The 25685-nt window shown below is 38.4% G+C and overlaps 1 protein-coding gene and 2 long non-coding RNA genes across 3 annotated transcripts in view; 1 reads left to right on the top strand and 2 right to left on the bottom strand.

The window, feature by feature from the left end:
• Nucleotides 1-25685, top strand: part of LOC136257280 (uncharacterized) — a 140678-nt gene that overhangs the window by 43488 nt on the left and 71505 nt on the right. The window contains exons 5-6 of the mRNA XM_066050373.1: nt 6407-6505; nt 11079-11177. Of these exons, the coding sequence (XP_065906445.1) occupies nt 6407-6505; nt 11079-11177 (198 nt within the window). The remainder of the gene's footprint in view (nt 1-6406; nt 6506-11078; nt 11178-25685) is intronic.
• Nucleotides 833-2281, bottom strand: LOC136257292 (uncharacterized). Its single transcript, XR_010701890.1, has 4 exons — nt 2155-2281; nt 1565-1901; nt 1055-1119; nt 833-995 (listed from the first exon to the last, which is right to left on the bottom strand). It is a non-coding gene; the product is annotated as an uncharacterized lncRNA (long non-coding RNA).
• Nucleotides 17424-19929, bottom strand: LOC136257293 (uncharacterized). Its single transcript, XR_010701891.1, has 3 exons — nt 19600-19929; nt 18227-18298; nt 17424-17712 (listed from the first exon to the last, which is right to left on the bottom strand). It is a non-coding gene; the product is annotated as an uncharacterized lncRNA (long non-coding RNA).

Raw genomic sequence — 25685 nt, 5'->3', positions numbered from 1 at the left:
CCACTACTGTGAGTTATTTACGTGTAGGGCTGGTTTTGCAATATTAGTCCTAAATTATGCAACATCTCTCAATAGATTTGTATTGCGTTACGTGATAAAAAATCTTTAGGAGTCGTTATCATCATCATAGTTTTCTTGCGACCTCGCTAAAATAAAAAAGTAACCATCGCAAAATAAAAAATAGGCGTATTTCACTTTATTTCTCTACTTTATGTTACAACTACTGTCACGTTATACCAGTCAACCAGTCAACATAGCCGTGTTTGTATAGTCCATCTAGCACTGACATTATCCAATCCTGGTTTGCCTATACACGTATTTTCTTCAATCAATATCTAATCCCTACAATAACTTTTAAAGACACGACGTGGACACAAACTCTAATGCCTGATAAACAAGTTGTGACAGCGTGCTGAACCGTAAGTTCCCTAGGGATGGCGTTTTAAGCAGAAATCTTTTAAATTCCATTTAGTACCACACCCCATGCGAGCATTTATAAATCGCCAGTTGTCTTATGGTTTGAAGAACAAAATCACTAGCGAAGGTGCTTTAAGCATACTCTTCAATTCTCTATTTACATGTAATTTTTAATAGATTAACCACAAAGGCCAATAAGGTGAATACAAAAGGTAACAAGCCTTTAGGGGTTACCACCTCTATGTAGTGTGTACCATGTAGCTTGTGTTGTGGCTTTCATTAAGTATTATGCACACACAAATGGTGCAACAAAATTTTGTAATGGATTGCTCGAATGTGGTTGGTGGTGTTGTGGCTCGAATGTGGTTCGTGGTTTGCCAGTGATCATGTATGAGTTGGGGTTGGTCCACACAACTTACACAATATTCAAATTTCATGATAGCCATGAAAATTTCTTGCCATATGGTAAACATACAACAATGTGTAACAACGTTAATTAACATCACATCAAGACTTGACTAAAAATAGTTCCAACAATAGTGATGGTTTCTTGTATGTCAGCATGACGATACTGAGACCTGTAAAAGAATAAGAAGGCACTGAAGTTAACCTTAAATTAAACACTCATGCAACTGACCTGGAACATCGGTCACAACACCAAAAACACTTGTTTCGATATCTGATGACACAATCCAGCAGGCACTGAATTAAAAGAGAATGTACAAAAAATCAATATGCCGGGCTGTGTCAATAATAGCATGGATAATCAAAATGAACAAAAATTATATCCCAGGCTAAGTGAATGAATAACATACCTGTTGGTTAAGCATGTTAAACCAGAACATTAGGTCATTAGTCAAACCAGAACATTAGGACATTAGTCAAACAAAAGTACGCTATCACAACTTGGTCATAATACAATGTTTGTACCACTGGACTTCACACTGGTTGCCCAAAAATTGTGCCATTCCGGGACAACAGCATAATATTATGAAACAAATAGTTACTACAACACAGAAGGCTTACTGTTGCACTGTCTACACTGATATACCATAATTTAAAAACATAACAGGTGGGCATTAAATACAATACACTTAATATCTGGGTACTAGGAAAAAATCACTAACATCACAACATGTAAACTGACCTGGAAATTAACACCCTTGATGCCACTACAGTCTATACTGGATACTTGTTCGAACCCATCAACACTATGCCTGATACATCTGAGTAGACTGACCTGCAAATTCACATCACTAGTATACAGTGATAATTGATAACTGCAAAAACAACAATTGCAATAATACAATTCTTCTGTACGTCAACTGACCTGAAATTCATGACACTCAATACCGAAACCTGTAAAAGAATAAGCAGGCACTGAAGTCAACCTTAAATTAAACACACATGCAAACTGACTTGGAACATCGGTCGCAACACCAAAGACATCTGTTTCGATATCTGACGAAACAATCCAGCAGGCACTGAATTAAAAAGAGAATGTGTAAAAAATCAATATGCCAGGCTGTACCAATAAAGGATGAATAATCAAAATGAACTAAAAATACATATCCCATATGCAGGTTAAGTGAGTAACATAACTGTTGGGTAAGCATGTAAACCAGAACATGTGGTCATTAGTCAAACAAAAGTACGCTATCACAAACTGGTCACTGATAATTGATAACTACAAAAAGAACAATTGCAATAATACAATTCCTCTGAATGTCAACTGACCTGAAATTCATGACACCTGTATCTTTGTTCCTGCATGGTCTCAACTTACATATGTACCATGATCACATTCAACTGCTAGTGGATAAACCAGTATGACTAGATGGCCTGCAAAAACCAACAAGCAGGTGTTAAATACAATACACATACCTAAAGCCCAGAATATGAAAAATATTATATAAGCATTATTCCACACTGATATAGTAATAGATTATAGGATGTTGTGGAACTTGCCTAAACGTGTAAACTTGAACATGAGGACAACTACATAATCTGGACACTTGGAATTGTCCAATACCTGATGAACCACAAGTAGGTACTAATGACATTCACTTCAACATTTTATCCCAGCTGGGTAAATCTCTTGTAACTGAGTAAAAAGGTGTTTATTTTCCACCTGCAACCAAAGTTCTACATTTCTGTGGTTGGGTGTACATAAACTGACCTGGAAAATCAGTATGCCATAGGGGTATGGAAATGGTTCCTTTCCTTCTGTTGTGACATTACTTACAGCTGACTGGTAAATGATCATCGATGTCCCCATGGACCCCAACAATGAGTATACCAATAACTTCACAAGTTGGAATGAATTTCCTTTCAACATGTGGTGGAATGAATTTCCTTTCAACATCTGGTGGACAGGTCCAAAAACTCTATCGCACAAACACGGTGAATCAGTGTGTGGCAATGTGACACGTTGCATAAACTTCACTCCTCGTTTCGTTAGCATTCAAGACCGGCATATAGCATAGAGTCCCTCAGTATTCTTGACTCTTACTTTTTCAAGCGTTGCTCAAGCGATGTAGTTCTCACGAGGGGCTCGAGTTTCTCAGTAAAGTCGAGCCGATTAAAGTATGCCTCACCATCCAGTTACATTCTTAAACCATTCAATTTAAAACCACGTATCATGAGTGTCTGCTTAAGGTAATTAGGGACTTTCCACGAGATATCCCCTAAATAGATCACGTGTTAGTTGTCATTCTGGTGGTATACATGGTTCAACAATGCTGTAAGTGTAGTATAAGCTGTCAATGAATAATTGTTTGTGCACTGCTAAACTAAGTTTATTTTTGTGTGATAAGCATGCTTGAGGAAGGGTCTGGGGGACGAGACTAATGTTTTGACAGCAGTTGATGGACAGCAGTTGATGATGGCCAGGCAAAGAACTGCGAGAAGAACTACTATGATAGTATGATAGTAGGGAAAAATTCCCACCCCTATAGCTCTGCCTAGGGGCATTAACTAGCATTATATACAGCTACTGTATTATGTTGCTGATATGTACATTCAGGCCAAGAATAAAGGTGAAAGTGGTAGTAAGGCTCAATCCTATTATTCTGCTGAACAGGCAAGGGAGTCTGGGACTCTGGGGACATGTTCCCTCAGGAAAGTACAAGTACTACAACTTTTTTATTTTAATTGCTTCATCAAGTATAAAAATTTCAGTCAAAAGGTGATGATCGAGCTCTGGTCTTATGCACTGGTTGGAGTGGTTGTATCGATACTGCACTGTGACATCCTTGAGGGGTTAGTGCTGGCATTGTCCATGGCAATACTATTCCATCTCCCCGAGTCTTGATGATTGAGTCCTCCATTCCTTTCTCTGCTGCTCCTATCCTGAAGTTGTGACCACAGTCAAAAGGTGACGATCGAGGCTCTGGTCTTGCATCTATACTGTACTGCAACGCCCTTGAGGGGTTAGTACCGGCATCCATCGCAATACTGTTCCATCTCCCATATACAAGTCTTGATGGTTGAGTCCTCTATTCCTTTCTCTGCTGCTCTAATCCTGAAGTTGTGACCAAAATATTGAAAATGGTTATAACATGATAAATGATTATGATGATAACAATTACAAATGTATTTATAGCTGTGTAGCAACTGTGAACTAATTAGGCACTTGCAAGTTTAATTAGGTGTCTGAACATTTAACATGCACAGATATGAGATATATTCATGACGTGCAGGCAGTAAAGATAAATTTACTCTAATAGAACAGTCATACTACACCGTAAATTCATACTTCCGAATTTACGGTGTTATGAAACAATCATTATTATGTATGGATTTTACTGACTCTCCAAGATAATATTCTGCATTAATGTTAATTGCTCATTTCCAAAAAAATTACCTTTTAAACCAAATGTAGAGTCTATCACTGACAAAAATGAGTGATATCCACCCCAAAAACACCTTCGCTGTAAAAAAGGTGCGCCCAAGAAACTACAGGTACCTGGAACCCAATGTAAAAAACAAAAAGAAAAATCAGCTTAGCTGAAGTGAAAAGTAACTGGTAACTTAAAGAGCTGATATCTGAAGCGGCCAAGAATACAATTACTAAAGTTTAATCCATGCAAGAACACCTTGGCTATAAAACAGGTATATACATGACAGTAACTGGCCACTGAAATGGCTGATATCTGAAGTGGCCAAGAATGAATGGTCATATACAACTAATTCAAAATTTTAACACTGAACCTTTATAATTCAGCTGTGTTCTATATTCACTCTTGCTGCATCGTAAAGTAATTTCTTTTAACTCTAATTGGCTGGTAATTTGGCTGCCTTTTTTAATAGTCAGTATAATAGAGCAAAAAAAGGCGGCCAAATTACCAGCCAATTAGAGTTAAAAGAAATTACTTTACGATGCAGCAAGAGTGAATGTAGAACACAGCTGAATTATAAAGGTTCAGTGTTAAATTTTTGAATTAGTTGTATATGACCATTCATTCTTGGCCACTTCAGATATCAGCCATTTCAGTTGCCAGTTACTGTCATGTATATACCTGTTTTATAGCCAAGGTGTTCTTGCATGGATTAAACTTTAGTAATTGTATTCTTGGCCGCTTCAGATATCAGCTCTTTAAGTTACCATGCAGTTACTTTTCACTTCAGCTAAGCTGATTTTTCTTTTTGTTTATTACATTGGGTTCCAGGTACCTGTAGTTTCTTGGGCGCACCTTTTTTACAGCGAAGGTGTTTTTGGGGTGTAATATAATACCAGCATAGTGTATGAGTTAAAATTCAGAATTTTTTATAAGCACTTTGCATTCAATTAAGTTATAAACAGGCATAAACACTGTGTAGGCAGTGTTAGAATGATGCAACATAAAAACTGAGGTATAACTGTTTTAGAAAACGGTCAGCCTGAGACAAGTCATGTGCCATGCCTTGCCACCAATCAGCATTGCCAATTCAGTTAAGAGTTTACAAAAGGCTTTACTGGAAACTCCTTTCAAAAATATATCTGCCATCTGCATCCTGAGACAGACATTTGTGATACGCTGCTTGACTTTAGTGGAATCAACAAGTATTGCATCAGTTTGAATAAGGACAAAATGCACGCAAAAGTAAGTCCATACAAGTATCCTTGCAACCACCACAAACGAGACTGGATCAGTTAATGGATCACTTCACCCTGCTCATGTAGAAGAAGTGAAAGTGGGTGTCATAATATTAAAATGCCACTCGTCACAGCAATGAAGTGCATTTTCTAAAAAAGTAAGACCCCAATACCTGCCTTGGCACTGCAGCTAACTCACTGGTATATAATAGCCAGATGGTGAAGAACACTAGCTAGCTAATAGAAATTAGAGCAGTGCATCTTACAATTTGTATGCTTGTGGTGTGTTGATTTTATGTTTGTTTGATTGACAATATCTAAGCATTGGCCAGGTAATTCAACTCTGTATAAAAATATCAAATAACATAATGAAAATAAAAATGTAAAATGTGATATTGTATGAAGTTACTTTTAAGCTTGGTTATACTGTACCTAACCAATACTGCCGAGGTGCCATGAATGTATTGTGAGACTGGTTTATGGTCAATAGTTTTTGTAAGAAAGTATGATCTCTCAGATAAGATCCTCCCAAATGATATGTTCTAATACAGCATCATTGTGTGGATTAATGCACAGTAGTCAGTGTATATACTTCACACATGTATACACTGTAAATTCAAATAAGTACAATTGACTCAAATTTTGGGTTGTTTTATCTGCCATAAAACTACCAATTTTTCGGTAGTAATGATCCAATGATGTACTTGTTTATTCAACTTTGTAAGATATAGTCATATTACCCAGATGTCCCATGATCTCTTCAACCAATAGCTAAGCATAATAATTATGTATAAACATGTATGAATATGTATACCTTCTACATGTATAAACTATTCCTAAGGAGGTTTATGATAGGTAGTTTAGTATGTGATGTTTAGTGTAATAACATGTTGGTGTTGTTTACAACTTTAGGATGGAAATACCCCACTGATGTGTGCAGCAGATGAAGGCCACACTGATGTGGTGAAGATGCTCCATGAATTTGGAGCAGATATTAATCATCAGAGCAAAGTTAGTTGTTGTGTAGTGTATAATTATCAATAATTATGTGACCAGATTTGACAAAACCAGGCTTCCACACACATCCAGTTGGAGTATAATATGCTATTACTTTCAGATTTTGACCTGTTATTGCATAATGCAGTGAACGAAATTTGTGAAAATTGTATGCCAATAGGATCCTGAATGGTGAAAATCCAAGAAGTTAACTTGAAAGAATTGGATGTGTGTGGAAGCCTGGTTTAGTCAAATCTGGTCACACTTTATGATAGGTAGTTTAGTATGTCATGTTTAGTGTAATAACATGTTAGTGGTATTATGATATTTTCCTTATTGGCTTGTGGTAGTCAATTTATATACTTCATGAGTATTGTGCAGACATCACTTGTGAGGACTGGGTTAGTTGTTAGTATACTGTAAAGTGGTAAAATTTGATGAATTTGGAAAATGGACAGAGTTTTCTTTAGGGACCTGCCGATTATGCTGGTATATTTTATAATAATAATTGAACATAATAGGTGTCTGAAAGCATTGAGCATAATGCCAGCATAATAGGCACAACGCTTGTGCATTATTATAAATTCTTGCTTATAAAAATACATATCACAGAAAAAGATTGCTCTAATAGAATAGTTAGAGAACAATCAGACAGCTGACTGTTCTATTAGGATGTATCAATGTTTTCTGTGACATGCATTTTGACAAACAAAGGATTTAGAGTCTGTGCTTCAGCAACCTATTATTTTCTCATAAAGTGCAAATTTACTAGAAAAACATGGGAACTGAGATAAAACATTGAGCATAATTCGGTAATAATAGTTAAATATTGAGAAGTAATTTGAGGCAAAATTTTGAGCAGTACTGCATAGCATAGTAGGTAAGATAATAAGCATAATCGGCAGGTCCCTAGTTCTCATTAAACCACTTCTCCAGTTTATTATTACTGATCAGTTCAGTAGTGAATAGGAGGAACCAGAATGACTTAGCTAATTGTTATTCTACAGATTGTATGTGTACATACTCACATATGTATCACAGTGGTGTATTATAATGTGTGGTGTTGTGAAGAGGTATTGCATAAAGTAAGAAATCATTTTGGTTGCCAGTTACCACCACTTCACTAGTAATGTATCAATTGAACTTTAACATTTGCTGTGGATGAAATGTACCTATACCCTAGACCAACCACAGTGGAACCTCAGTTAGCCAAACCCCTTGGGACCAGGAGTGGTTCTTAAATCTGAAAAGTTAGTATTTCTGAAAATAGCATAAAGAATTTTTTTAAATACCAGTACTTTCAACTACCCTAATAGAACAGTCAGTACTCTTATTGAGCAGTCATTTCCATAGTTCAGTTAACCGAGAATCCAGATAAGCGGGGTCCGGATAAATGATGTTTCTCTGTATCATACAGTTATTGTTTAGTTTCTCAACTGGTATGGCCAGGTATTTCAACTCTGTTTAAAATAGCAAGTAAAATATGAAGTGAAAGTACTTCAGTAAGCTTGGTTATACTGTACCTAACCAATACCGTCATGGTGCCATGAAGGTATTGTAAAACTGGTTTATGGTCAATATTTTTGTAAGAAAGTATGATCTCTCATATAAGATCATCCCAAAATGATAATGTTCTATTACAATATTATTGTTTGGATTTAATGCACAGTAGCCAGTGTACTTCACACATATAATTTGTGTCTATCTTTCCATTCACAAGATGTACACTTTAACACAATAATAATGTCCATAATAAAGTGTGTATTCTGTTAGATGTACACTATCTAATATTATATGTACAAAATTGAATATTTAAAAATGTGTTAACCTGTCTCTATCTGTTGCATTGTAATATGATTAATTGTTCTATTAGAGTACATACACTATAACTACTGAACATGTACATGTATCTAAAATTGAAAACATCAAGTATATACTGTTATCCATTATTAAATTATGCTTGTGTGAAACAATTGATCAGGCAGTTGGTTAGTTAGTCAGTGAGTCAGTAGAAAATTACACTAAACAAAGATTTTAAAACTTTTGTAGCCAATTGCAATTTATGGGAAGTGTTTTGGGTCACAGTGATATCATGTTTTACACCTTGGTAGTATAGATACAATCTAGCCCATAAAGGTATTGTGGGGCTGGTTTCTGTAAATATTTTGAAGGAATCACAGATGCCTACAGGTGTACTACCTTACTGTACGATGATGTTAAACAGTTTGAATACACGGACTTGTGCTATATCAACCAATCCAACAAGGTGAATAATATTGAAGAGATTTTGTCTTTGGATCCACTTATTAAAGTATATTACATAAGTATATTATTTGTTGTATCAAGGTGTATTGTGGTAGTCCAGGCCATGGTTTGCATCACATTAAACATGCAGTTTCAAAGCTAGGGATAACTGTGTTTACAACATAAATATATCAACACAGATCCCAACAATATGATACAATAAGATTTTCCATTGTCAACATGCTGATCTGGCTTTCTGCTGAAGTAATGATTATCGGGCTTATAATTCTCATCATAGCTGTATTTAGCAAAGGACAATATTGTGGTATTTGTTGATAAGGATGCTCCTGTAGTGTGCTGAGATTAAATTGTTGAAACTGTTTCTTAATGTATTACATGCTCTAGCACAGAGAGGTGGTGTGTGTTGGTAGTAATGATGTAGCTATTCAACTTGAAGTTTGTCAGTGTTCAAGGATATAGCCTCCTATTTGATATAATGATAGATCAGTATTATAGTAAACCTTCTTCACTACCAGGAAGTTTTGAGAGAGAGTTAGTAATTTCAGACATTTTCCTTATTTAAAAGGAAAGACCATAATTATTTGTTTAGGTGGTGTACATAGTACTGATCAGGCATGTGTCAAATATGTCAGCATAATAAAAAGCACAATGGGCCAGCATAATGCTAGTATATTAGGTGGATATTTCAAACTATGGAGCTCAATTCCATGAAAACAGATTGGTACTCCTTAATAGAACAGTCAGTGGAAACTGCAAACTGCAATAGAGCACTCAAATGCATGCTCCTTAAGTTAATAGAACAGTCACTTTGTAGTGAAATAGTCTAATAGAGCAATCATTGATGAAAATGTTTCAAAGTAATTGTACGTAAGAAATGTTGCTAACCTAGGAGCACAATGCAAGTATAATAGGAATGAGGAAGAGCATAATAGATGAAAATTGAGAAATTCCTGAAAGCATTTTGGCAACCATTTGAGCATATTTGACTGAGGCCTAGTACTGATACTACCATAAATATTAGATTGATTTGCAAGCCTCAAGCACAAAAACTACAGTGTATATAATATAATACCAGCATAGTGTATGAGTTAGAATTCAGAATTTTTTAAAAGCACTTTGCATTCAATTAAGTTATAAACAGGCATAAACACTGTGTAGGCAGTGTTAGAATGATGCAACATAAAAACTGAGGTATAACTGTTTTAGAAAATGGTCAGCCTGAGACAAGTCATGTGCCATGCCTTGCCACCACTCAGCATTGCCAATTCAGTTAAGAGTTTACAAAAGGCTTTACTGGAAACTCCTTTCAAAAATATATCTGCCATCTGCATCCTGAAACAGACATTTGTGATACGCTGCTTGACTTTAATGGAATCAACAAGTATTGCATCAGTTTGAATAAGGACAAAATGCACGCAAAAGTAAGTTCATACAAGTATCCTTGCAACCACCACAAACGAGACTGGATCAGTTAATGGATCACTTCACCCTGCTCATGTAGAAGAAGTGAAAGTGGGTGTCATAATATTAAAATGCCACTCATCACAGCAATGAAGTGCATTTTCTAAAAAAGTAAGACCCCAATACCTGCCTTGGCACTGCAGCTAACTCACTGGTATATATAGCCAGATGGTGAAGAACAATAGCTAGCTAATAGAAAGTAGAGCAATGCATCTTACAATTTGTATGCTTGTGGTGTGTTGATTTTATGTTTGTTTGATTGACAATATCTAAGCATTGGCCAGGTAATTCAACTCTGTATAAAAATATCAAATAACATAATGAAAATAAAAATGTAAACTGTGATATTGCATGAAGTTACTTTTTAGGCTTGGTTATACTGTACCTAACCAATACTGCCAAGGTGCCATGAATGTATTGTGAGACTGGTTTATGGTCAATACTTTTGTAAGAAATTATGATCTCTCAGATAAGATCATCCCAATATGATATATTCTAATACAGCATCATTGTGTGGATTAATGCACGGTAGTCAGTGTACTTCACACATGTATACACTGTAAATTCAAATAAGTACAATTGACTCAAATTTTGGGTTGTTTTATCTGCCATAAAACTACCGATTTTTTGGTAGTAATGATCCAATGATGTACTTGTTTATTTCAACTTTGTAAGATATAGTCATATTACCCAGATGTCCCATTGTCTCTTCAACCACTAGCAAAGCATAATAATCATGTATAAACATGTATAAATATGTATGCCTTCAACGTGTATAAACTATTCCTAAGGAGGTTTATGATAGGTAGTTTAGTATGTGATGTTTAGTGTAATAACATGCTAGTGTTGTTTTCAACTTTAGAATGGATGTACCCCACTGATATATGCAGCAGATGAAAGCCACACTGATGTGGTGAAGATGCTCCATGAATTTGGAGCAGATATTAATCATCAGAGCACAGTTAGTTGTTGTGTAGTGTATAAGTATCAATAATTATGTGACCAGATTTGACAAAACCAGGCTCCCACACACATCCAGTTGGAGTATAATATGCTGTTAGGGGCACTGTATTTCATGTTTGCGTGCTATAATAGTATTATAAGAGGGTGCGCGCCTGGATGGGCAGTGGGCATTAACTAGAATCTGGAAGTGAAGTGTGAGTACGTGTCAGCCGTAACAAACTTGGGGGCTTGTCCGGGAGCCGACTGTGAACAGGAGAAGAACAAAAACAGAAGGAAGACAACAGACCACAACAAGAAACATCTTAGAAGTATTGTGATCGAAGTAGTCGGGGTGAACAGAAGGATCCAAGTGGCAGTCCGCCATTTTTATTTAACTACAAACTTAGAATCCTTGGTACCGGGCAATAAATGGTACCCGGACAGGTACACCTCTGTTAATTAGTGTTCCATCTGTTGTGTCGTTTTTCTTAACTAGGAATTGTTGTTGTTGTTTGTCGCCACCGACTACCTTTGATTCGTCAAGTTGAGTCGCTATTAACGATGCCAGCGTCGATTTCACCACCATGAGTGAATTTAATGTCGAATCATTTACTGAGAATCCGTCCTTGCTTACTCTGGACTCCCTTAAGAAGGCAGGATTGTTAGCCATAGCGCAACATTATAAACTGTCGTCTTCATCTGGTCAGAAGAAGGGAGAGATTAAGAAGTTAATCAAGGAATACCTGATTGATGAAGAGTTAGTGTCCGAAGATGAGGAGCAACCTTTAACTTCAGCCAACCTTCTAGAGCTAAAGCGCCTAGAGTTTCAGGAAAGAGAGAGAGAAAGAGAGAGTCAACTGAAGTTGAAAGAGCTGGAGATAAGAGAGAAAGAATTATCTTTACAGTTACGACTAAAAGAATTGGAGAAATCAAAGGAGCCAGTAACTCCGACAGAACGCACTACTGCTGCTTTTGACGTCAGTAAACATATTAAGTTTGTACCTACCCACATTCCAAGAGAAGGAAGTGGACAAATACTTTCTCCACTTTGAGAAAATTGTCACCAGTCTGGAGTGGCCACGAGATGTTTGGATGTTATTACTCCAAAGTGTTTTAGTGGGGAAAGCCAGGGAAATTTATTCGGCCCTGTCACTTGAGCAAAGCTCCCAGTATGACCTAGTCAAGAAAGCAATTCTTAAGGCATATGAATTGGTTCCTGAAGCGTATCGGCAGAACTTCAGAAATTATAAGAAAGTGGATAAACAAACATACACCGAGTTTGCTCGGGAGAAAGAAGCGTTGTTAGACAGATGGTGTGCATCCAAGGAAGTAGTAAATGACTTTGAGAAACTTAGACAGTTGGTCCTTGTAGAGGAGTTTAAGGCGTGTGTGCCTACTAGTATTAAAACATACATTGATGAACAGAAGGCCACCACCTTACATCAAGCCGCAGTCCTTGCGGATGATTACTCACTGACACATAGACATGCCTTTCCGCCTACAGATGGCAATGGCAGTAGAGATGACAAGCCTGTGAATCCACCTATCCATCCTAAAACTGGTAGATATCGTGACAGTGGTAGACATGACAATAGCAATAATAACAATAAGTTCTCTTCTGTGGTATGCAACTATTGTAAACGGAGAAGCCATGTCATGGCAGAGTGTTGGTCATTGCAGAAGAAGAAAACTGATGCACTTGTACGTACTGTAAGTAAACCAATGAGATGCGCAGCAGCTGTGACGGCAAATTGTCAGCAGCTGTGCCTGATGGTGAGTTGTCTGTGACTGGGTCTGGTAGTAAGTTGTCTGTGATAGTGCCAGTGAATAATGCAAAGGGAGTTGAGCCAGATTTTACCTTCCATTTGTGTCAGATGGTTCTGTGTCATTAACTTCAGAGGGGGCCGCTGTACCAGTTAAGATACTTCGTGATACTGGAGCTACCCAGTCTCTTTTGTTACAAGATGTATTACCACTAACAGAACAATCTTCTACTGGAACCAGTGTGTTAGTGCAAGGCGTTGAACTGGGGATTTTGAAGGTGCCCCTGCATAAGGTGTATCTTAGGTCCAGTCTGGTGTCAGGAGTAGTCACAGTGGGTGTCAGACCTACATTGCCGATCCAAGGGATAACTTTTATACTGGGGAATGACTTGGCTGGTGGGAAAGTAGATGTAAACCCTGAATTACAAGTCATAGATGAACCAGAACAACCTAAGTTTCAGGGAGTGCTGGAGACAGAGTCAATAGATATTTTCCCAGCATGTGTCATGACCAGATTTGTGGCACGGAAGGCTAGAGGCAATGATGAGTTGACGGAGACAGTGGTACCACAGTCTAATAATACCAGTTCTCAGACAGAACCTGTGACAGCTGACATGAATGAGTTTGCGAGAATCCCAGAGATGACTCAGAGCTCTCCACTATCAAGGGATCAATTGATGACTGAGTAGAAGAATGACCCTGAACTGTGTAGAATAGCTGATGAAGCATTTATTTCTGAAGAAGTATCAGATGTGGGTACGTGTTATTATGATATTGATGGTATCCTTATGAGGAAGTGGCGACCTATTACAGCACCAGCCAATGAGGAATGGCAGATAGTCCATCAGATTGTGGTCCCCAAGATACACAGAAGAGAGATATTGCAGCTTGCTCATGCATCACCGATGGCTGGTCACCTCGGACTTAATAAGACGTATCAAAAGATTTTGAATCATTTCCACTGGCCAGGACTTAAGAAGGATGTCACACAATTCTGTAAGTCATGTCACGTGTGTCAAATGGTTGGCAAGCCCAACCAGCCCATTCCTGCAACACCACTACAACCTATTCCAGTTTGTGGGGAACCATTTAGTCGTGTGCTAATTGATTGTGTAGGACCGCTCCCGAAAACCAAGTCAGGTAATCAATACTTCTTAACAATTATGTGCCAATTTACTAGGTTTCCGGAAGCAATTCCCCTCAGGAGCATTAAGGCTCGTAAGATTGTAGACTCTCTAATCAAGTTTTTTATGTTTGTGGGGTTACCTGCATCTATACAGTCCGACCAGGGATCCAATTTTATGTCTTCATTGATGCAACAAGTCATGCACGAGTTGGGTGTGAAACAGTTAAAGTCTTCTGCGTATCATCCAGAATCTCAAGGCGCAATAGAGCGGTTTCACCAGACGCTCAAGAACATGATTAGAAGTTACTGTTTTGAGTACAAGACGGAGTGGGACCAAGGTATTCACATGCTCCTCTTTGCAGTCAGGGAAGCTGTCCAAGACTCCCTTGGATTTAGCCCCTTCGAACTTGTGTTTGGCCGTACCATAAGAGGGCCTTTGAAGATGCTTAAGGAGAATTGGCTGGCTATGGAGCCTCCTACTAATCTACTGGACCAAGTGTCAGACTTGCGCCAACGGCTTACCAGTGCTTGCAATATAGCTCAGAAGAATATGAAGGCAACCCAACATCGAATGAAGATATGGTATGACAAGAAGGCACGGCATCATACCTTCAAGGTTGGAGAAAAAGTGTTGGCACTCCTCCCACTACACAAGCAACCATTGCAAGCTAGATATTGTGGACCCTATGTGGTGACCAAGAGAGTTGGAGATGTCAATTATGTGATACACACACCTGATCGTCGCAAAACTCAACGTCTTTGCCATGTTAATATGCTGAAGAGCTACTGGGAAAGGGCGGAAGTCGCTAAGGTAGCCACTATTGCTCCTGTGTGTGGACACGTTGAAGATGTAACAGCTGGTGAAGATGCAGTCTCTACAGATGATGTTATGATGAGTAGTAGCTGTACACTACAGAATTCAGACATCCTCACTAACTAGATGAAGAAGTTAAGCCACCTTTCCCAGTCTCAACAGCAACAAGTATCATCTTTGATTCTAGAGTTTGTAGACTTGTTTCCAGATACTCCAGGTAGGACTCCTTGTGTGCACCATGATGTAGATGTGATAGATGCAACTCCAATCAAACAACATCCATACCGAGTCAACCCTGTCAAACTCAAGTACTTGAGAAAAGAAGTAGAATACATGCTAGACAATGCCATTATAGAACCCAGCAGCAGCGAATGGAGTTCGCCGTGTGTTCTTGTCCCAAAAGGTAATGGAGCGTACCATTTCTGTACTGATTTTCGAAAGGTAAATGCAGTTACCAAGGCTGATTCGTATCCAATACCCAGGGTAGAAGACTGTATTGATCACATTGGTGTGGCAAAGTTTGTGAGCAAGTTTGACTTACCCAAGGGTTACTGGCAGGTACCCTTAACTGCCCGTGCAAAGGAAATTTCTGCCTTTGTGACACCCGATGGGTTTTTTTCAGTATACAGTAATGCCATTTGGGATGAAGAACGCTCCGGCGACCTTTCAACGCATGATCAACAAAGTGATTACTGGTCTCCAGGGATGCGAAGGGTACATTGATGACGTGGTGGTGTATGCCGGGACTTGGGAAGAACATCTACACCGGATAAAACAGTTGTTTATCAGGCTACAAGAAGCCAAGCTGACAGTCAACCTTACTAAAACAGAATTGGGTTGTGCCCATGTTGTATACCTAGGACATGTTGTTGGTCAAGGCCATATTAAGCCAGTAGAAGCTAAAGTAGAAGCTGTTACTAAGTTCCCCAACCCAGCTAACCGGCGTGAACTGATGCGCTTTCTTGGGATGGCGGGTTATTATCGGAAGTTTTGTAAGAACTTCTTGCTTGTGGCAGAACCTCTCACCCGACTTCTCCGTAAGGATCAGAAGTTTATTTGGGATGCAAAGTGTACAGACGCTTTTAAGAAGATTAAAGGATTGCTCATGTCTGCACCTGTGTTAATGACTCCTAACTTTGATAAACCGTTTATGCTATTGGTGGATGCCAGTGACATCGGAGCTGGTGCTGTCCTGGTACAAGAAGATCGGCAAGGGGTGGAGCATCCTATAGTTTACTTTTCACAGAAATTTAACAGCAGCCAGCGAAACTACTGCACCAGCGAGAAGGAGGCCTTGGCACTTGTATTGGCTCTTCAACACTTTGATTTTTATTTATCAGCTGCCCAGCACCCAATAATTGTCTACACTGATCATAATCCTCTGACATTCCTTAAGAAACTTAAGGACAAAAATCAGCGCTTATTAAGATGGAGCTTGTTACTTCAAGGATATGATTTGATTATTAAACACATACCGGGTAAAGACAATGTCTTAGCAGATGCCCTGTCACGAGGACTGTAACTGTTCTTCATAGAAACTTGGTTATTGTATTTAGGGTGTTTTATCAAGACTCACGGTAGTGAGTCGCGTGGCCAGTAAAGCAGAAACGCGCGCCGCAGACAATAAATGACGCGACCACTACGTGAGGATTTTACAAGAACGAACGTTGTCAAATTCGGCCTTCCTGTAATCCACCCGTCACTTACGCTATCCCTCTGAAACTCTAGAGTTGAACTCATCATGTCACTAGTAACTACCACACAAGCAGTGAAGCAAATCCATGCCGATTGTTTCGTGATCGAGGTTGCTGACATCAAAGGGGAAGTTTCATTTATTTATTTTTATTTATTTTTTTATCGCATGCGGTTAGACGCAACCGCAGGTGTATGCCTTGCGTTCCTTTGTGCATTCCGAACATTCATCGCCCTGTTATCGCTTCAGTATTCACTCAATCACCTCAAGATTCACATCATCGATTTCACCATACATGATTACCCTACAGTCGTGATTTCAGCACCAAACGAAGTTTCAGTCGTCCTCAGTCGACCTAGAGGCCAAATACAAATCCCAGATTGTTGTCTTCCGCAATACTCGCTTGGCATGTAGGGCAATGTGTCTTTAAACTGTTCTGAAAGTTTCGTTCAGATTGAAACATTTGTTTTCGAGAATGGCTAGTTTGAAATTTGAATTTAGTCGCCCCCACGTCATTTGCTCTCTAAGAATTTTACTCGGAATTTAAAGAATGACGCAGAGCACAACTGCAGTCACTGGGTATTGATGAACTGGCGCTCTATGTAGTTAATCAGTACATATAGCCACCAAGAAGTGTGCTGCCATAGATTATAGTCCATAGATATAATCTATGGTGCTGCATACCATCCTTAATTCGTTTTGAAATTAGTCGCCCCCACATAATTTGTACTCTAAGGGCGCGGCTTAAAGAATGACACAAGAGTACAACTGCGTTACCAGTTGTTGACACAAGCTGTGAGTAATTAGCACATGTAGCTAGCTTAAAAGGAAGTGTGCAAAATCGCCTAATACAATTGTCACCATGCATTATTGCAATTTATAGCACCCCCACACAAAATTACACATGTAATTACAACATACAGAGGAGACACATGAATACCAAACACTTTTCACAACAATAATGTAAGAATTGTACAATAATGACTGTAATATAACTGCTATGCAAATGTTTTCCAGTGGCCCGCCATGGTAGCAAGTCTCACATGACGGCATGTATATTCATCCAAACACAATGGGAGTAACGAGTAAGTATGATGACAACAAGTTGGTATGACTCCATTTGTAGAATCCAGATGAGTGGGTGTGGCTCCAGTATGTCTAAACAGTTAACAAACATTCCTGTTATAAATACGTGCTAGAGTTGCAATATAATAGTATAGTATTTAAATACAATAATACATAGTCTCCATTGCATCACTATCAAACGACACTAAGTGGAGGATATTGTTGCATCTCTAGTATGTACACTCTATCAGTACAACCTATCTTAATGGCCACTAGTATAGAAAGACAACCACTCTTGAAAAGCCAATTTCAATTGAGAATTTATACACTGTTACCTGCTGAATGAGTGAAGGTGGCAATAAACAAGTTCCACCGTAATTTATACACGTGATCTGATCCTGTATATTCTGTCAGTGGATGAGATCCACTTGGCCAGGACAAAATGTGACTCAAGTTCCCTGGATGATCCATACTCAACCAACTTATGACCCAGTGGCACAATGTAACTGACTATTTATAGAGAATACAATTATATTTATTTCTAAGATGTGTGGATGTGTGGACACATTACAACACATTACATGTACATACAAGACATGCTACGTACTGTTTTAGCATTTCAAGTCACCACATTATACACGTACCAGTCAACAATGCTTCATAGTGCCCATCAGTAAACCTGAAGAAAAGTTACGAAAAATAAAAATTCACATAAGTACAATGAAACCTCATTAATATGGCAGGCTGTGGGACCAAAAAATTTGGCCTGAATAACAAGGTGGCCTTATTAATGAGGTCATAAGTAATGCTTAGCTATATTTGGGACCTACTAGAGGTGGCCAGTATAATGAGGTGGTCTTATTAAAGAGGTGGCCACTAAGTGAGGTTTCACTGTACATATAGTTCACAATATTGTGAACAATATTAATGGTTAACAATATACACTGAAACCTGCAGGTCACTTCTTGTGGAAGATTGCTCTCTACACAAAATGACACATTCAGAGATTGTATTTAGATGGATGATGCAGTAACGCATTGTGACTTCAATACTCGTGATGTGTCACTGCTAGGCAGCAACCATATACACGGCACTGCCACATCGCACTTGCTCGCACACACAATTTTGCTAAAGATTTTACAAATTGATAATTAAGGGGTGTGGCAACTAGCTGTTTCGCTCGCAAGACTGTGTTGTGTGGCAGCTGTTTCCCTTCTGTACAAGTGGCCACCAAGACAGGTCCACTGTGGATGAAAGCCAGGCATTAGATATTTGGTATTTCATGTGTTGAAGACATTCCAGGGCTTCTGGTAGTCTCAAATCTCACCACAGTTTAACTCAGGCAGTGTTGTGGTCACCACTAAACTACTGGAATGCTGTGTTATGTTCATCTTATGCTTGGCTACTATATTGTAGAACTGAAATGGATACTCTGAAAAATATATCCTATGGATAATGACTTCATCACTTTCTTCATCAGGACCAATAGTGAAACTTTTTACACTTGGGGCTGACAGTCAACTGCCTATGTCTGAAGCAGTGCTTTTGGTGCTCTAACAGATTGGCTGCCCCCTTGCTGCCAGCACTCACTGTCTCATACGCTGTCATACACTAAATCCATCTCTATAGCCAGTTAGAACAGCATGCTTCTTACCTTTTTTTAAGGCCGCATAATGCAGCTACCTCTTTAATAAAAGGCAAGGTTAGAAAATTTTGTCCCTACGGCCTGAATAATAACCAGTTTTCACTGTACTATTAGTGATTAGTGATCATGGGGGATTATTTATTAAGATACTAAGATATACAAACGCTACAACCTCTAAATATAGCAGTAAATTTTTTACCCTGGTCCAATGTCTCGTAATAATCGTGACTTCGTGAGAGACTCTACTGTGACAAATACATGTTTATCATGATATGTGCTAATCGCCTTTTTACAATTAAGTTTTACAACACAAATACATGTATAGTTAAACTCACCAATTGCGACTAAATCCCTTCAACACGAAAAGACAAGTAATGAGACAACCTTGGAGACAACAGCCACACAAGCCTATTCTGGTGCGTTTATTTAGTAGTGATATAAATTTTAAAGGCGTTTATTTACAACAGGACATAATTACGTGCCCCTCTATTGTCTCTGTACATACTTGCCTTTTCTTTACTATTCTCATTTCATTTCACAAGATCTCTTGGCAGGGGCGTAGCTTCTTCACTTGAATTAGTCAATGCTTGAAGTAGATCGAGATACTCTAATAGAACAGTCACATTTCTACAAGTGCCATATTTTTATATTGTAAAGTCTGTAGGTAGCTAGTAATTTAAACTAAACAATCCGATGCTAAGCAGAAGTTGTAACTATGCTAAATATTGATTGCTGTGTTACAGCTGTTTTGTGACTGCTCTAATAGAGTATCTTGATCGTTTCAATGCAGTACAAGATGAAAGGCAAAGTGTTGTTAAGGGTTTAGTAGTTAAAATGGGTACTAGTTGACTGCAGTTACATGCCACTAACAGGGCCGTCCAGAGAAATTAGAGAGCCCAGGGAAAAGAGTTAAAGAGGGGCCCAGGGGCAAGGAAGGGTCTAGATCCTGACTGCTCTATTAGAGTATATCGATCTTTCTTTAAACAGGTATTCAAGTGGCCCCTTTCGGGCTGTGGTAGGGGGCAAAATACTCCAATGTGGGTGGCCCTGGCCACTAAAATTACAGTTATATTTTAATATTCTGTCACTGTAATCTGGGGTTTCTGTCAAAACCATGGAAACTCACCTACTGTTATCAACAGTGCATTGCTTATTCTAACAAAAAGTATTGAAATCCCATCCAAAAACAGCTTAAAGCTGTAAAAAAAAGTGCGCGTCCAAGTAAAGCAGAGTTAACTGCGACAAAAAGTAATGATATCATAATGCGGCCATGTGCGAGGTGTGCAAGTTGTAAAATTAATATTAGCTAATCAGATAATACAATGTTATTGTTAAAGTGTTAATGAGAACTATGTGATGCTGCTAGTTTTTAAGTGTGTGAGCATCTTCATAAATGCCACATAAATTTAATTCTCAATAAAGCAATGTGTATAGATTCTCTGTTAGTAATAAATAGTTTGAGTTTGGCCGCCTTTCCTGTATACAGCAATGCTACGAACAAAGGAAAGGTGGCCAAACTCAAACTATTTATTACTAACAGAGAATCTATACACATTGCTTTATTGAGAATTAAATTTATGTGGCATTTATGAAGATGCTCACACACTTAAAAACTAGCAGCATCACATAGTTCTCATTAACACTTTAACAATAACATCGTATTATCTGATTAGCTAATATTAATTTTACAACTTGCACACCTCGCACATGGCCGCATTATGATATCATTACTTTTTGTCGCAGTTAACTCTGCTTTACTTGGACGCGCACTTTTTTTTACAGCTATAAGCTGTTTTTGGATGGGATTCATCATACTAGGCCATTTTGTAGTTTGTTTTAAGCTTCTTTTTGTACAACGCTTCTCTTTAAGGGGGGGTGTGTTAGGGGCACTGTATTTCATGTTTGCGTGCTATAATAGTATTATAAGAGGGTGCACGCCCGGATGGGCAGTGGGCATTAACTAGAATCTGGAAGTGAAGTGTGAGGACGTGTCGGCCATAACAATGCTATTACTTTCAGATTTTGACCTGTTATTGCATAATGCAGTGAAAGAAGTTTGTGAAAATTGTATGCCAATAGGATCCTGAATGAATGGTCAAAATCCAAGCAGTTAACTTGAAAGAATTGGATGTGTGTGGAAGCCTGGTTTAGTCAAATCTGGTCACACTTTATGATAGGTAGTTTAGTATGTCATGTTTAGTGTAATAACATGTTAGTGGTATTATGATATTTTCCTTATTGGCTTGTGGTAGTCAATTTATATGCTTCATGAGTATTGTGCAGACATCACTTGTGAGGACTGGGTTAGTTGTTAGTATACTGTAAAGTGGTAAAATATGATGAATTTGGAAAATGGACAGAGTTCTCTTTAGGGACCTGCCATATATTTTATAATAATAATTGAACATAATAAGTGCCTGAAAGCATTGAGCCTAATGCCAGCATAATAGGCACAACACTTGTACATTATTATAAATTCTTGCCTATAAAAATACATATCACAGAAAAAGATTGCTCTAATAGAATAGTTAGAGAACAATCAGACAGCTGACTGTTCTATTAGAGTATATCAATGTTTTCTGTGACATGCATTTTGACAAAGGAGTTAGAGTGTGTGCTTCAGCAACTTACTGTTTTCCCATAAAGTGCAAATTTACTAGAAAAACATGGGAACTGAGTTATAAATATTGAGCATAATGTGGTAATAATAGGTAAATATTAAGAAGTAATTTGAGCATAATAGGCAAAATTTTGAGCAGTACAGCATAGCATAATAGGTAAAATAATAAGCATAATCGGCAGGTCCGTAGTTGTCATTAAGCCACTTTTCCAGTTCATTGTTACTTAACAGTTCATTATTACAATCAGTGAATAGGAGGAACCAGAATGACTTAGCTAATTGTTATTCTACAGATTGTATGTGTACATACTCACATATGTATCACAGTGGTGTATTATAATGTGTGGTGTTGTGAAGAGGTAGTGCATAAAGTAAGAGATTATTTTGGTTGTCAGTTACCACCACTTCACTAGTGTAGACTGGTCAGGTAATTCAACTCTATATAAAAATATCAAATAACATATGAAAGTAAAAATGTAAAATATGATGTTGCATGAAGGTACTTTTAAGCTTGGTTATACTGTACCTAACCAATACTGCCAAGGTGCCATGAAAGGTATTGTGTAATCAAGACACACGGTAGTGTGTCGTGCAGCCCAAGAAGCCGGCGCGTAACACCCGTGAGTATATTGACAGGAAGAAAGAAAACGCAATTTTTGCACCTCTGTAGCTCTGTGCTTCCTTGATGAAACCAGACGAGTTTTGCTGTGGACATGCCCTCCAACTTCAGCACTCCGCATTCCAAATTTGAGTGAAATCGCTTTGCGCGTTCCCAAGATATGCGACTTCAAAAATTGGCTCAGTTTCTTCATTTTTTTTTTCTTCTTATTTTTCTTTTTCTTGTCGCACACTTACAAAAACTGCTATAAAACTCGAACGCCATATCCGATTGCCTTGAAATGTGGCACACAGAAGGGGTTTATAATGCGCATCTCGGTACCAACTTTGGCTGGAATACGATAAACAGGCAAAGAGTTATGAGCGATTATTCACGAAAACTAACACCAATATGTTGTCACGCCTACAGGGTAAACCGCGTATGGTAAGAAGCTGAAAATCGGTGGGTGAATAGGTTAACTACTGAACCTCAAACCTCTTGTGGTTTGAAAGAAATCGAGCTAAAAACAGGAAGATACAACGAGAAAACCAACAATGTGTAACAATTACGCAATCGAGATTAGCTAATAAAAAAAACGACTGCTTGCCACGCCTACCAGATAAACCGCTTGGGGTAATTCTTTGAAAATCGTTGTACAGATGGAGTAATTATCTTAGAAAGGCTCATCAATGGTGTAGAAGAATCAGACTTAAAGCCACGGGGTTATAACACGAAATCCAACTTGGTGCAGCATACGCGAGATCGAGATACTCTAATAGAGCAGTCATCCTAATAGAGCAGTCACCCTGAAGAGAATTCAAGAGATCAGCTAGAAATAAGAAACCTGTATAGAGATCAGCTACACACAAGTCACCCTGTAGAGAGATCAGCTAGAAGAAGTTACCTTGTAGGGAGTTCATGCAACTATGGAAAGAGATAGTTCAGCTAGAAAAAATCACCTTGTAGAGTTCAGCTACAAAGAAACTACCATGTAGAGAGTTCAGCTACAAACAAATCGCCCTGTGGAGAGATCAATAGAAGAAGTTACCTTGTAGAGAGTTCAGCTACAAAGAAACCATCATGTAGAGAGTTCAGCTACAAACAAATCTCTCTGTAGAGAGATTAGCTAGAAGAAGTTACCTTGTAGAGAGTTCAGCTACAAAGAAACCATCATGTAGACAGTTCAGCTACAAACAAATCTCCCTGTAGAGAGATCAGCTAGAAGAAGTTACCTTGTAGAGAGTTCAGCTTCAAACAAATCACCCTGTAGAAAGATCAGCTAGAAGAGGTCACCTTGTAGAGAGTTCAGTTACAAAGAAACCACCATGTAGAGAGCTCAGCTACAAAATAGTGACCTTGTAGAGACATCAGCTAGAAGAAGTTACCTTGTAGAGAGTTCAGCTACAAAGAAACCATTCTTTAAAGAGCTCAGTTGCAAACAAATCACCTGTACAGAATTCAGCTACAAATAAATCACCCTGTAGAAAGATGAGCTAGAAAAACTTACCTTGTAGAGAGTTCAGTTACAAAGATACCACCATGTAGAGAATTCAGCTACAAACTAGTGACCCTGTAAAGACATCAGCTAGAAGAAGTTACCTTGAGAGAGTTCAGCTACAAAGAAGCCATTATTTAAAGAGCTCAGCTGCAAACAAATCACCTATACAAATCACCATGTAGAGAGATCAGCTAGAAGAAGTTATCTTGTAGATAGTTCAGCTACAAGCAAATCACCCTGTAGAGAGATCAGCTAGAAGAAGTTAACTTGTAGAGAGTTCAGCTACAAAGAAACCATCATTTAGAGAGTTCAGCTTCAAACAAATCACCTGTAGAGAGTTCAGCTACAAACAAATCTCCCTGTAGAGAGATCAGCTAGAAGAAGTTACCTTGTAGAGAGTTCAGCTACAAACAAATCACCCTGTGTTAGATCAGCTAGAAGAAGTCACCTTGTAGAAAGTTCAGTTACAAAGAAACCACCATGTAGAGAGTTCAGCTACAAACTAGTCACCTTGTAGAGACATCAGCTAGAAAAGTTACCTTGTAGAGAGTTCAGCTACAAACAAACCATTCTGTTTAGAGCTCAGCTGCAAACAAATCACCTGTACAGAATTCAGCTACAAACAAATCACCCTGTAGAGAGGTCAGCTAGAAGAAATTACCTTGTACATAGTTCAGCTACAAAGAAACCACCAAGTAGAGAGTTCAGCTGCAAAGAAATCACCCTGTAGAAAATTCAGCCACAAACAAATTGCCCTGTAGAAAGATCAGTTAGAAGAAGTTACCTTTTAGAGAGTTCAGCTACGAAACCATTCTGTAAAGAGCTCAGCTGCAAACAAATCACCTGTACAGAATTCAGCTACAAACAAATCACCCTGTAGAGAGATCAGCTAGAAGAAGTTACCTTGTAGATCATTCAGCTACAAAGAAACCACCATGTAGAGAGTTCAGCTGCAAAGAAACCACCGTGTAGAAAATGCAGCCACGAACAAATTGCCCTGTAGAAAGATCAGTTAGAAGAAGTTACCTTGTAGAGAGTTCAGCTACAAACAAATCACCCTGTAGAGAGATCAGCTAGAAGAAGTTACCTTGTAGAGAGTTCAGCTACAAAGAAACCACCCTGTAAAGAGATCAGCTAGAAGAAGTTACCTTGTAGAGAGTTCAGCTACAAAGAAACCACCCTGTAAAGAGATCAGCTAGAAGAAGTTACCTTGTAGATCGTTCAGCTACAAACAAATCACCCTGTAGAGAGATCAGCTAGAAGAAGTTACCTTGTAGAGAGTTCAGCTACAAAGAAACCACCATGTAGAGAGTTCAGCTGCAAAGAAATCACCCTGTATAAAATTCTGCCACAAACAAATTGCCCAGTAGAAAGATCAGTTAGAAGAAGTTACCTTGTAGAGAGTTCAGCTACAAAGAAACCATTTTGTAAAGAGCTCAGCTGCAAACAAATCACCTGTACAGAATTCAGCTACGAACAAATCACCCTGTAGAGAGATCAGCTAGAAGAAGTTACCTTGTAGATAGTTCAGCTACAAACAAATCTCCCTGTAGAGAGATCAGCTAGAAGAAATTACCTTGTAGAGAGTTCAGCTACAAAGAAACCACCATGTAGAGAGTTCAGCTGCACCTGTAGAAAATTCTGCCAGAAACAAATTGCCCTGTAGAAAGATCGAAGTTACCTTTTAGAGAGTTCAGCTACAAAG

Source organism: Dysidea avara, chromosome 6 (genome assembly GCF_963678975.1).
Source record: "Dysidea avara chromosome 6, odDysAvar1.4, whole genome shotgun sequence".
Taxonomy (NCBI): domain Eukaryota; kingdom Metazoa; phylum Porifera; class Demospongiae; order Dictyoceratida; family Dysideidae; genus Dysidea; species Dysidea avara.
This window is presented reverse-complemented; position numbering and strand designations above follow the sequence as displayed.